This window comes from Pteronotus mesoamericanus, unplaced genomic scaffold (assembly GCF_021234165.1).
Source record: "Pteronotus mesoamericanus isolate MK-2021 breed Mesoamerican mustached bat unplaced genomic scaffold, CSHL_Meso_final contig_20, whole genome shotgun sequence".
NCBI classification, from domain to species: Eukaryota; Metazoa; Chordata; class Mammalia; order Chiroptera; family Mormoopidae; genus Pteronotus; species Pteronotus mesoamericanus.
This window is the reverse complement of record NW_026555085.1, coordinates 4,965,949-4,978,573: the sequence shown is the minus strand read 5'-3', so window position 1 is coordinate 4,978,573 and position 12,625 is coordinate 4,965,949. Positions and strand designations below refer to the sequence as shown.

The 12,625-nt window shown below is 39.8% G+C and overlaps 1 protein-coding gene across 3 annotated transcripts in view; it reads right to left on the bottom strand.

The window, feature by feature from the left end:
- The window catches only part of BLTP3A (bridge-like lipid transfer protein family member 3A), a 63,966-nt gene that overhangs the window by 23,569 nt on the left and 27,772 nt on the right, over positions 1–12,625 (bottom strand). For 2 of the 3 annotated variants that reach the window (XM_054569242.1, XM_054569244.1), the window contains 4 exons: positions 6,863–7,052; positions 6,405–6,545; positions 5,822–5,992; positions 4,934–5,126 (listed from right to left, as the gene is read on the bottom strand). In XM_054569242.1, the coding sequence (XP_054425217.1) occupies positions 4,934–5,126; positions 5,822–5,992; positions 6,405–6,545; positions 6,863–7,052 (695 nt within the window). The remainder of the gene's footprint in view (positions 1–4,933; positions 5,127–5,821; positions 5,993–6,404; positions 6,546–6,862; positions 7,053–12,625) is intronic. The other variant, XM_054569243.1, reaches the window with a different exon arrangement.

Genomic DNA, 12,625 nt, shown 5'->3' with positions numbered 1-12,625 from the left:
AGAATTTTCTTCTTTGTTACGGTTGAATAATATTCCATTGTGTCTATATATATATATATATATATATATATATTGGTGTGTGTGTGTGTGCGCGTGTGCGCATGCCTTTATCCATTCATTGATCAACAGACATGTAGGTTGCTTTATCCATTTTCTTTATCTACTCATTCATCAATGGACATTTAGGCTGCTTCTGTATCTTGGCTATTGTAAATAATACTGCAATAAACATGGGGATGCAGATATCTTTTTGAGTATTTTCATTTCCTTTGGCTAAATACCCAGAAGTGGGATTGCTGGATCATATGGTAGTTCTATTTTTAATTTTCTGAGGACCCTCCATACTGTTTTCCAGTGGCTGCACCAATTTACATTCCCACCAACAGTGCACAGGGTTTTTTCTCCACATCCTTACCAATACTTAATTCTTGTTTTTTTGGTAATGGCCATTGTAACAAGTATGAGGTGATATCTTAATGTGGTTTTGACTTACATTTCCCTAAAAAGTAGTAATGTTGAACATCTTTTTATGTACCCATGTGCCATCTGTATGTCTTCTTGGGAAAAATGTTTATTCAAATCCTCTGCTCTTTTTAATTTGATTATTTGGGATTTTTGCTATTGTATTGTATTATGTTTTGGGTATTACCCCTTAACAGATATATGATTTACAAATATTTTCTCTCATTTGGTAAGTTGCTTTTTCATTGTGTTCATGGTTTCCTTTGGTATGCAGAAAATTTTTAGTTTGATGTAGTCCTACTTGCTTATTTTTGCTTTTGTTGCCTTCGCTTTGGTATAAAAAAAAAAAAAAATCACTGCCAAGACCCATGTCAAGGATCCGCTTTGATTTTAAGAGACAGTGCTGCCCTAACTCAAGCCAAGCTGTCCCCAACAACCTACCCAGTATCCAATAATTTCATCTCTAATACCAAGGGCTACATGAGCGTGTGAGTCAGGGTCCCCAATACCCAGGCTATTGTGTCCCTTAATGAAAAAGAAGGTAAATGGAGCCTTCAAGGAGTCCCTACAGCAGCACTGTCCAAAAGAACTTTCTGTGATGGTGGACATCTTCTATGGTCTAGAGATTATATTGAGTACTTGAAATTTGGCTGGTGCAAATGAGGAACTCATTTAATTTTTATTTTAATTAAATAACCACATGTGGCTAGGGGCTACAATACTGGACAGTTATATAGTACTACTATCCAACAGAAAGAGAATGTGAGCCACAAATAAGTTTAAATTTTATAGTAGCCACATGAAAAGGAAGTTTTTTAAAAAGTGAAATTGATTTTAATAATACATATTTTGTATTATTAAGTATACCTAAAATGTTATTTCAACATGTAATAAATATAAAAATAATTATCAAGGTATTCTACACTGTATTTTTGTACTATATCTTCAAAATCCTGTTTGCATATTACCCTTGCAACACATCTCAATTTGGGTCAGCCAGTGTTTGAAGTGTCCAACAGTCCCATGGACAGAAATACTCAAGAAAGTCTTTTTTTTTAATATATATTTTATTGGTTATGCTATAACAGTTTCCCATTTTTTTTCCTCCTCTTTATTCCCATCCACCTTGCACTGCCCCTCCCACCAGCATTCCTCCATTTTTTGTTAATGTACATGGGTTGTACATATAAGTTCTTTGGCTTCTCCATTTCCTATACTATTCCTAACCTCCTCCTATCTATTTTGTACCTACTATTTATGCTTCTTATTCCCTGTACCTTTTCCCCTATTCTCCCCTTCCCCCTCCCCTCTGATCTCCATTTCTGTGATTCTGTTCCTGTCCTAGCTGTTCTCTTTGTTTGTTTTTGTTTTTGTTGTTAGGTTCAATTGTTGATAGTTGTGAGTTTGTTGTTATTTTAATGTTCATAGTTTCTGATCTCCATCTTTTTCTTAAATAAGTCCCTTTAACATTTCATATAATAAGGGCTTGGTGATGATGAACTCCTTCAACCTTACCTTATCTGGGAAGCACTTTATCTGCCCTTCCATTCTAAATGATAGCTTTGCTGGAGAGAGTAATCTTGGATGGAAGTCTTTGCCTTTCATGACCTTGAATACTTCTTTCCAGCCCCTTCTTGCAAGGTTGCTTTTGAGAAATCAGCTGATAGCCTTATGGGAACTCCTTTGTAGGTAACTGTCTCGTTTTCTCTTGCTGCTTTTAAGGTTGTCTACTTATCTTTAATATTGGGTAATGTAATTATCATGCACCTTGGTGTGTACTTCCTTGGGTTCAACTTCTTTGGGACTCTCTGAGCTTCCTGAACTTCCTGGAAGTCTATATCCTTGCCCAGATTGGGGAAGTCTTCCTTCATAATTTTTTCAAATAAGTTTTCAATTTCCTGCTCCTCCTCTTCTCCTTCTGGCACCCCTATGATTCGGGCATTGGAACATTTAAAGTCATCCCAGAGGTTCCTAAACCTCTCATTTTTTTTGAATTCTTGTTTCTTCATTCTGTTCTGGTCGAATGTTTATCTCTTCCTTCTGCTCCCAACCGTTGATTTGAGTCCTGGTTTTCTTCCCTTTAATGCTGGTTCCCTGTATATTTTTCTTTATTTCATTTTGAATAGCCTTCACTTTTTCCTGCATTTTGTGTCGGTACGCAAATCAATTCTGTGAGCATCCTGATTACCAGTGTTCTGAACTCCGCATCTGATAGTTGGCTATCTCTTCATGGCTTAGTTCTATTTTTGGAACTCTGATGTGTTCTTTCATTTGGGCCATATTTCTTTGTCTTATGTTGGAAGGGGCTGAATCTTAGGTATTCACCAGGGCAGGGCAACCCAGGTCACTGGGTTGTGAATCTGTATGTGGGGGAGGGGTCCTCCCCAGCTGTTCCTCACGGTTTATCCACATGCAAATGTGGGACCACCTGGACCTCCAGCTGCCACCTCACCCACCTGGTCCTCCAGCCTCCACCTTCTGCTTGCTCTCCACCCTGGCTGCCTGGCTCCACCCCTCCTACTGGTCTGGATAAATGTTTCTTTACTCCTTAGTTGTTGGACTTCCATACAGTTCGCTTTTCTGTCAATCTGGTAATTTTTGTTTTTAAATTTGTTGTTGTCCTTCTTTTGGCTGTGCAAGAAGAAAAAGTGAATCTACCTACGCCTCCATCTTGGCCAGAAGTTTCAAGACAGTCTTAAAGCTCTTTCTGCACCACCTAGTTCTCCTTTTTCCTTTCTTCCTAAATCCAAGGAGAAGAGTCGAAGTCACAAGGACTCTACTTCTTCCTGCTCCTTTATCATCATGTACCACACCTGGGTATAGTAGGCTAAGAGTTATCCCCAGCTAAAAATATCTCATCCAAAACTTCCATAAATTCCACCGAGTAATTTAGTTTAATAAATAAATGGAGGCTGCAGGGAAGGCTACAGTCATTCACATCACAGTGATTAAAGAGCCCTGCCACATGAAAAGCACAGTGCTCTACACTCCTCATCAAGCAAGAGAATGAAACTTTCAAGTGTACTCTTAATGAAGACGTCTGAAAGAATTAAAAATAAAATAGCAACAAAAACAACAACAACAAAAACCAAAGCCTTTATAGTAACACTTGGAAGAAATAGCCACCAAATAAAAGTGATTGTTTTAACATAGAAATTCCAAAACAAACGGGTAGCAAACCAGGGAGCAATTTATTTCCTATGGTGGCAAAAGCAATCCTTATGCGTTCACTGTTCCTTTCAGCTTTCTGAGTAGGAGCAGAGGGGAGTTGAAGTCACCTCAAGACCAAGGAATAGCCAAGCTAGAGAGACAATGCTGCCTGGGTGCCTTGAGAAGCAAAGAAAAGGTAAGTTTCCCCAAGGAAAGTTAGTCTAGGTCTCATTAAAAGGCAAACATAACCTTCAGAGAAAATAAGGCAGCAAGAGACAAATCTACCGTATGAGAGCATGTAAAACCAAGAACTGGTAGCAAAGGGAAGTATAAAGGAAGAACACTCAGAGTACGGAAGAAATAGGCATTAATATTTGCCTATAATTAAGGTTCTCGAAATTCAGTATATATCTCATTTGAGCCTGACAACAACCTGGGAGGTAAACTAGATGTAATTTAACTCAAGTTCACAAATGAAGAAACCCAAAGAGGTTAAGCGAGCAGCTAAAGTGATTTCCCCAAGGCTCATGAAGGAAAGAAATGGGTCGATTACTTTTTCATTCTGAATAAACATATATGTGTACATAATACCAATTGCTCTAATGAACATAAAAGCAAGACAAGAACACAGCATAACTTCTCTGCCTCGGAAGAGCACATATACACATAAAAATTAAATTGATTTAAAAATCTGAAAATTCTGCCCTGGCCAGGTGGCTCAGTTGATTAGAGTGCAATCCAGTATACCAAGGACTGCAGGGTCATTTCCTGGTCAGGGCACATACCTAGGTTGCAAGTTCAGTCCCCAGTCAGGGCACATACATAAGACAACCAATCAATGTTTCTCTCTCACACTGATGCTTCTCTCTCTCTCTCTCCCTCTCTCCCCCTCTCTTTCCCTTACTCTATTCCTAAAATCAATAAACATATCCTCAGGTAAGGATTTTAAAAAATCTGAAAATTCTGAGGTTTCCTAGTTGAATTTCCTTTCCTAACGTTTACATCAGTGGTTAGCATTGCCCAAGGGACTTTTGGAGAAAAAAATAAAGTATGTACTGCTGGGACTACAGTCCTGAAGTTTCTGATTTTAAGGAGCCTGGGGAGAGCACCAACATGTGTATTTTATCAAGTGTTATAGGTGGTCCTGTTGCACCCTAAAGGCTGAAGAGCACTGCTTACACTGGCAGAAAAAGCTACCACGGGACAGCTGAGGCTCCAGGAATGCCTGTGATTAAGGAAAACCAACCAAAGTACTCCACAGTGTCTCTGGAAAAAAGCCTTCCTCCCCCAGCTTTGTCCAGGCTCAGGCCTCCCGGAGTACCTGGCTCTCGGGACTGGCTATCATCACAAATGTGCAGGTCCAGGCGGGAGATGAGCAGATGGTAGGAGGACTCTTTCACATCAAATTTCTCAAAGTACTGGCTGAGTCGGTTGCTGCTGCTGCTGCTGCTGCCCTGGCTGCCACCAAATGCCTGGGCCCAGGACTGCTGAGCACTGGGAGCAGGCGGGGTGATCTACATGTGACAGAAAGAAAAACAAGACATCCACACCCTGAGACTCCTCTGCAGGCTTTTTTAAGCTTTAGTCCAGCCCGAAGAAAAGTACAATTCAGCAAGATCCCCTTCCTCTTGTAACTCTTCACCTGACAACTCAGGTCTGTGCCGCCTAAATTACCCAAATTCCAAAAAGCCTAATTATAACTAGTCTAGTAACTATCATAGTTCTGCTCTGTTCTGAGGTCTGAATTGCCCTCCAAACTCTTAGATCCCAGGACTGGGCTGACAGATGCTAAAACACTTCCTTGGGAACTCTTTCCTAAACGCCCTCTAGCAGCCCAGATAGTTAGATGCCTTGTCTTCGTGCTCTCATAGCATAGTGTTTATCTCTGTTACAGCACTTTTCACACCATATTGTAATAACTTGTTTATGGTCCATATTTCAAGACAGGAGAGCTCCAAGGACAGGAACAAGGGGCTTATTCCTCTTTTCCTCTCCAGTAGCTAGCACTGTATACCTAACACACCAGAGGCACCCAATGAACAGAATAAATGAATAAATCAGAGGCCTAAGCAAAGCCTGTGCACATCGAGAAGTAAATGACAAGTCCCTCAAATAAGCCAAAAACGTCTAGACTCCTCCTATGTTTGTATAAATTAGGTCTGGCACCATTTCCCCAGCCCCACCAAGGGTATCTGTTTTGTCTCTTAACCTGTACAGGTTCAGGGGCCAGGCTCTTTCTCTGCTGGGCTGACTTCTCCATGGCCTCACTCAGTGACTCTGCATACTTCATCATAGCCTTGAGTTGCGAGTCAGTCAGCACCCAGAGCAGGTCATCCAACAGGAACATCAGCTTGGAGGCTACCACATTGCAATCTTTGGTCTGAAGGGGCCACACAGAACACAGATTCAATATCTTGTATCATTCCAACTCCTCAAAATGACTATCACCAAATCAATTTCAAATATGGCTTTCTAATCCCCAGGACATGAAAGTAAAGTATCAAGCACTCTGGAGAGTCAATTTCTTAAAACTTATACTAAGCAGCAAAAGACAACTGCCAGGTACCTATGTCAGTGTCCCTATATATGTGTAAAAACTGTGGTTTCCAAAATTAAGATTACAGGGAGATAGAAATGTTCTCTTATTAGTGGATACTTTGCAACACTGAAGTGCAGGACCTGCTTTTTCAACTGTCATTGCAGTAACGTCAACAAAAGAGGGTACGCTAATTCCCAAGCTGTTTAGGAGAATGGAAAATGGGAGTTTTCATGAGGGCAGAGAACACACTCACTCTTCTCTTGAGGGCTATCTGGATCCTGCCTTGGTTGGTAATGAGCCTCAGGGGGGTGGTAACCAGGTCCTGATCACCACTGTCTGTTGCATCTGCCTCAATCCGAAGTGTTTGCCAAGTTATTTCCTTAAATGTTAAAACCTGGAAGGAAAGAGAATAAAATCCCTTAATTCTGTGGATAAAATTAAGCAAAAGGTGGGACATCCAAGGGGAAAAGACTGGCAAGGCAGAGACTTCCACCATTCTCAGGTGGGATTTTACCAATAAAAGGCAGTAGACGAAAGATCCATAATTGAGGAAAGGATATAGCAATAACCCTGGGCAGAGAAGTGAAGTTCCTACATTCCCAGGAACCGGGAATCTTTGAGGAAATCCGCAACACAGGAATACTATCCTTTAAGAAGTAGTCCTACTTTAAATCCCCCCATTCTCCCCTCTTGAAATGCTAGGGCTGTCACCTCTCCTCGGTGGGGGTCGGTGATGCGGGTGAGGCGGAGGTCACTCTGCTGCCAGTTGGGGTTGACACTATAGCCCTGGAGCTGCCACAATTCAAAAGAAGCGTGGAAGGCCTTGGAGTGAATCTTGATAGTGATGGAATTGACGATGATGAACATCCCTTCCACCACCTTTTCAGCAAAGCCATACTCACTACAACAAACAAGGTAGACCAATGTTCAAAATCATGTGCAACCATACACACTCTTTATACTGAAGACATCAGACAAGACTATTAACAATGCCCACCTTTGGGTGCTAAAACTATACATGATTTTTTTTTCTTTATTTCTCTCCTCCCATTTCTACTTTCTGGTATTTTTTAAATTTCCATTAAAATTTTATGATACAGTACTCTTTCTAATAAGATTTTTTCAACATTTTATTTTTTTAATTTGTTTTAGAAAGAGGAGAAGGGAGGAAGAAAGACAGGGAGAGAAACATCAATGTGAGAGAGAAACATCAATTGGTTGCCTCCCCTATGTACCCAACCAGGGACGAAAGCTGCAATCCAGGCATATGCCCTGACCGGGAATCGAACTGGTGACCTTTCACTTCGCTGGATGATATTCAAGCAACTAAGCCACACCAGTTATGGTTTTTAATGGGATTTTTTTTAATAAAGAAATAAAAGAAAAAGTTTACCTGAAAACAATCTCTCTCCCCTTTCAAAGAATTGAAAAAAATTTTTATAGTCCACCAATTAACTGAAATAAACATTTGAGTATTTCTGTGAGGGGACTATAACTACAGAAAGGAAACACTAGGATTGTATAAAATTTTCAAAGACAGAGCATACCTTGCAAAGATATGGGAAAGAGAAAAGAAATACACTAAGTGAACGAGAGGTATAATACTATAAAATCTATTCAAAAGTAGCCCCACCTTTACACTATCAAATATATCCCGAAGACCACAGCTGTACTTCCACAGTGAGAGGACAGAAATGGCAAGGAGAGGAATGAAGGCCATCTTAAAGTATTTCTGGATGTGGAAAACAAAGACATTCTTGACATGTAGGTGAAATCAATTCTCATTACAAGATGAAAAAAAGGTCAGAAAATTATAAACTAAAACAAACAAACATACACAGTTGACTCTTGAACAACACAGGGGTTAGGAGCACTGACTCCCCCATGCCGTCAAAAATCCACAAAACCCCATGTATAATTTTTGACTCTTCCCAAAACTTAACTATTGGAATATTAAGAGTGTGCTGTTGACCAGATGCCTTACCAGTAACATAAATGGTTGATTAACATACAGTTTGTATGTTATATGTATTATATATTATATTCTTAAAATAAGTAAGATAAAGAAAATAAAATGTTATTAAGAAAAGCATATGGAAGAGAGAAAACATTTACAGTATTGTGCATATTTATGAAAAAATTCCGGAAAGAAAGCTAAAGTGGTGACCTAGGTAAATAAGGCTCACCTCCTCCCACAACCACATTAAAATTACAACTAAACTACAAAACAACTATTATTCAGAACCACCAGAAATTGAGCTGAAAAGAAGTCCTACAACTACAGAATTAAAGAAGGAACCACACCGGGACTGGTAGGAGGGGCAGAGGTGTACAGTGGGCTGGTCCCACACCCATGTGTAGTGGGTAAAAATAGGGAGGGATATGTTGGAGCAAGGGATCCCAGCCCCACACCAGGGCCCCCAGCCCAGATTTCCAGCCAGGATGAGAAGTCCCTATAACTTCTAGCTGTAAAAATCAGTGGAGATTGAGGTTGTGGAAGACAGAAATTGCTAGATTCCCAGGCAGTTACTCTTAAAGGGCCCATGCACAGACTTACTCAGACTCACTCCCTGTGAGCTCCAGGACTGGAGCAGCAGCTTGAAAGACACCAGAGGCATACAAGGAGGAACTCAAGTGTCTAACATCAAGTGAGAACTAGAGGATAACTTTTTCCCAGACAGAAACACTGGCAGAGGACACTGTTCCTTTTCTGAGCCCTCTCCCCACAGAGCGAGCAGCAGGCGCCATACCTGAGTCTTCATCAACCTCGCTCCCACCGTTTGCCCCACACTGGTGATTCCCTGAGCCTCTGCCCCACCCAACCTTCAGGCCCACCCAAGCTCTTTCCAGTAGCTTTTCCATACAAGTGGCCTGTCTTGGCTCACACTTCAGATTTCCCTCTAAAATCTCTCAGACAAGCAACATCTGGCCTCAGCATGCCCCACACCTCTCACTAAATGGCCCCTGGCCTGGCACTAGCAGAGCCAGCCTTGGTTCAAAGCTTGGCCTTGTCTGGACATCTCCAAACCCAGCACAAGAAGCAGCCATCTGCAAATTGCTTTGTAGCTCATGCCACATGGCCCCTGGCAGAACACAGGTGATAAATGACCTTGGCCTGCACCTCCCAGGACGCCCCAGCACCAGCATACCCAGTGGACTGCTTCAGACCATGTTAAAGTACCACCATCCAACCACCTCCATAAGTGACACACTCAAGGGGTTGGCTCAGGGGGCACCTGAGCCCCACTGAGTAAGTCCTGCTCTGTGGGGTTGGCCCCTGCACGGCTGATCCTCCATAGTTATCAATGGTCACAGTGAGTCCTTGCAGCCAATTGACCTGAGAGTAAATGCCTCCCATTGACATGCCAACAACAATCAAGGCTCAGCTACAACAGGAGGGTGTACACAACCCATGGGGAGTGGTGTCAGTGCACACAGAGTGCCCAGCTTGGGGTGGTCAGGGACACTGTTCCACTGGACCCTACATGACACCTACTACATTAGGCCACTTTACCAAACCCAAGAGAGGCAGCAGCTCTACTTAATACTTAGAAATAAACACAGGGAGGCAGCCAAAATGAGGAGACAAAGAAACATGTCCCAAATGAAAGACAGAACCAAACTCTAGGGAAAGAACTTAAAAAGACATGGAGACAAGGAATCTACTAGATGCAGAATTCAAAACACTGGTTATAAGAATATTCAAAGAACTTAGTGAAAAACTCAACAGCATAAAAAAGGACTGGTCTGAAATGAAGAACCTATCAACTGAAATTAACTGTTGACTCCCTGTAAGAATAATTTACAGGGAATCAACAGTAGTTGAGATGAAGCCAAGAATCAAATCAGTGATCTGGAATATAAGGAAGCAAAAAAACACTCAATCAGAACAGCAAAAAGAAAAAAGAATCCAAAAAATGAGGATAGTATAAGGAGCCTCTGGGACAACCTGAAGCATACCAATGTTCGCATCATGGGGGTATCAGAAGGAGAAGAGAGAGCGCAAGAAATATATTTGAAAACGTATTTGAAAAAATAATGACAGAAAACTTCCTTAACTTGGTAAAGAAAATAGACATAGAAGTCTAGGAAGCTCAGAGAATCCCAAACAAGATGAACCCAAAGAGGCCCACACCAAGACACATCATAATTAAAATGTCAAAAGTTAAAAAGTAGATATTAAAAGCAGCAAGAGAAAGCAGTAGGTTACCTATAAGGGAGCTCCCATAAGAATGTCAGCTGATTTCTCAACAGAACCTTTGCAGATCAGAAGGGACTAGCAAGGAATATTCAAAGGGAAGAAAAGCAAGGAACTAAAGCCAAGATTACTCTACCCAGCAAAGCTATCACTTAGAATCAAAGGAGAGATAAAGAGCTTCCCAGACAAAAAAAAAAAAAAGCTAAAGGGGTTTATCACCACCAAACCAGTATTGTATGAAATTGGGCCTTCTTCAAGAAGAAAAAAAGAATAAAAATATGGACAATAAAATGGCAATAAATACATATCTATCAGCAACTGAATCTAAAAAACAAACAAACAAACAAGCAGAACAAAAACTCATAGATACAGAAAACATTTTGACAGTTGCCAGATGGGAGGAATTTTGGAGGAATGTGCAAAAAGGGTGAACAGATTAAGAAATACAAATTGGTTGTTACAGAATAGTCATGGAGATACAAAAAGTACAGCATAGGGAATATAGTCAATACTATTCTAATAATTATGTATGGTGTTGGATGGGCGCAAGATTGATGAGGACGATCGCTTAGCAAGTATGTAATGTCTAATCACGGGCATGTACATCTGAAATATAGTAATGTATTCCAACTGTAATTGAAAAATTAAAAATGATTTAAAATAAAAAATAATAAAATTAATATGTAAACACTAATTATTAATTAAATAAAATATTATAACTCTCAAAAAGCAAACACATAATCAGGATAGTGTCATGATTTATTTTTCCTTTTCTTGAAAATAACTTTTCCCTAGATCTGAACACTAAAAAGGCTTTTAAGCAATGGCCACTCAATGAATACCATTTTGCCCAGACTATAGTCTCTAAACATTTCTCAGTAAAAGGAATCAGGGTCTCTTAGAGAAGGGTCTCAGATAAGGATGTATAGAGACACCTGAAGCATCTTGTACTACCTAAAAGCAGAAAAATTACCAGGATCTTGTCCAAAGGACATAGGTGGTGATTTTGAAGGTTCTCACTGGCCAATGATAGGGACATCTGAACATCAAAAAGAATAATGACTGTAAAAGTATGACATACAACAAATATATTTAAAAAGTAAATATAAATGTAGGATATAAAAATATAAAATGTGAAAGCATGTAAATAAAATATAAAATGTAAAAGGAATGTAAAATAGTAAACCACTCTGGAAAAGTATGACAATTTCTAAAAAAGTTAAATCCTTACCTACCATACCACTCTACCATTTCATTCCTAGATATTTACTCAAGGGAAATAAAAGCACATAACCACACAAAAACTTGTATATGAATGTCCACGGCACCATTATTCACAATAGTCAAAAACTGAAAATAAAACATCTGTCAACAAGTGAATGGATAACAAGCTGTGCTATATCCACACAATGGAGTATTATTACTCAGCAATGACAGGAATAAACTATTGATACACTCAACGAAATGGATGAATCTCAAGATAATTATGCTGAATAAAGGAAGCCAAACCAAGCTCTGGCTGGTGTGGCTTAGTGGACTGAGTGCTGGCCTGCAAATCAAAGGATCGCTGGTTCGATTCCCAGTCTAGGGCACACACCTGGGTTGTGGGCCAGGTCCCTAGTTGGGGGCGTGCAAGTGGCAATCACACATTACTGTTTCTCTTCCTCTCTTTCCTCCTCCCTTCCTCTTCTCTAAAAATAAATAAAATCTTTATAAAAAAAAAAAAAAGCCAAACCAAAAAAAAGTGTATATATTATATGATTTTATTTATATAAAGTTATAGAAAATGCAAACTAACCTATAGTGACGAAGGCAATGTTTGGGGATAGGAGGGAAGTGGGAAAGGGAAGGGAGGGGATACAAAGGAGACCAACAATGTGTGGGGATGATGGATATGTTCATTATCATGGATTGTGTTGACGGTTTCATGGGTATAGCATATTCCAAAACTTATCAAATTGTATACTTTATATATGTGCAGTCCATTTTATGCCCATTATACCATAATAAAGCTGTAAAAAAAAAAAAAAAGTCCATGGATTCAAAAATAAACCTCTTCCTCCCTCTCCCCACTCCCAAAAAAATCTCTTTAGAGATTATTAGGCTATCAGCTCATAAGTATTTTTCTATTTTTATATATAACATTGTGTTAAGTTTTCGATATACATGATTATTATATTTGATAAAGGTCAAGAATCCAGCATTTATCCTAACATACCTGTACAAACTATATTTCAGCGTATTCAAATAGCTGGTTAAAGAAAATGATCTTTTTT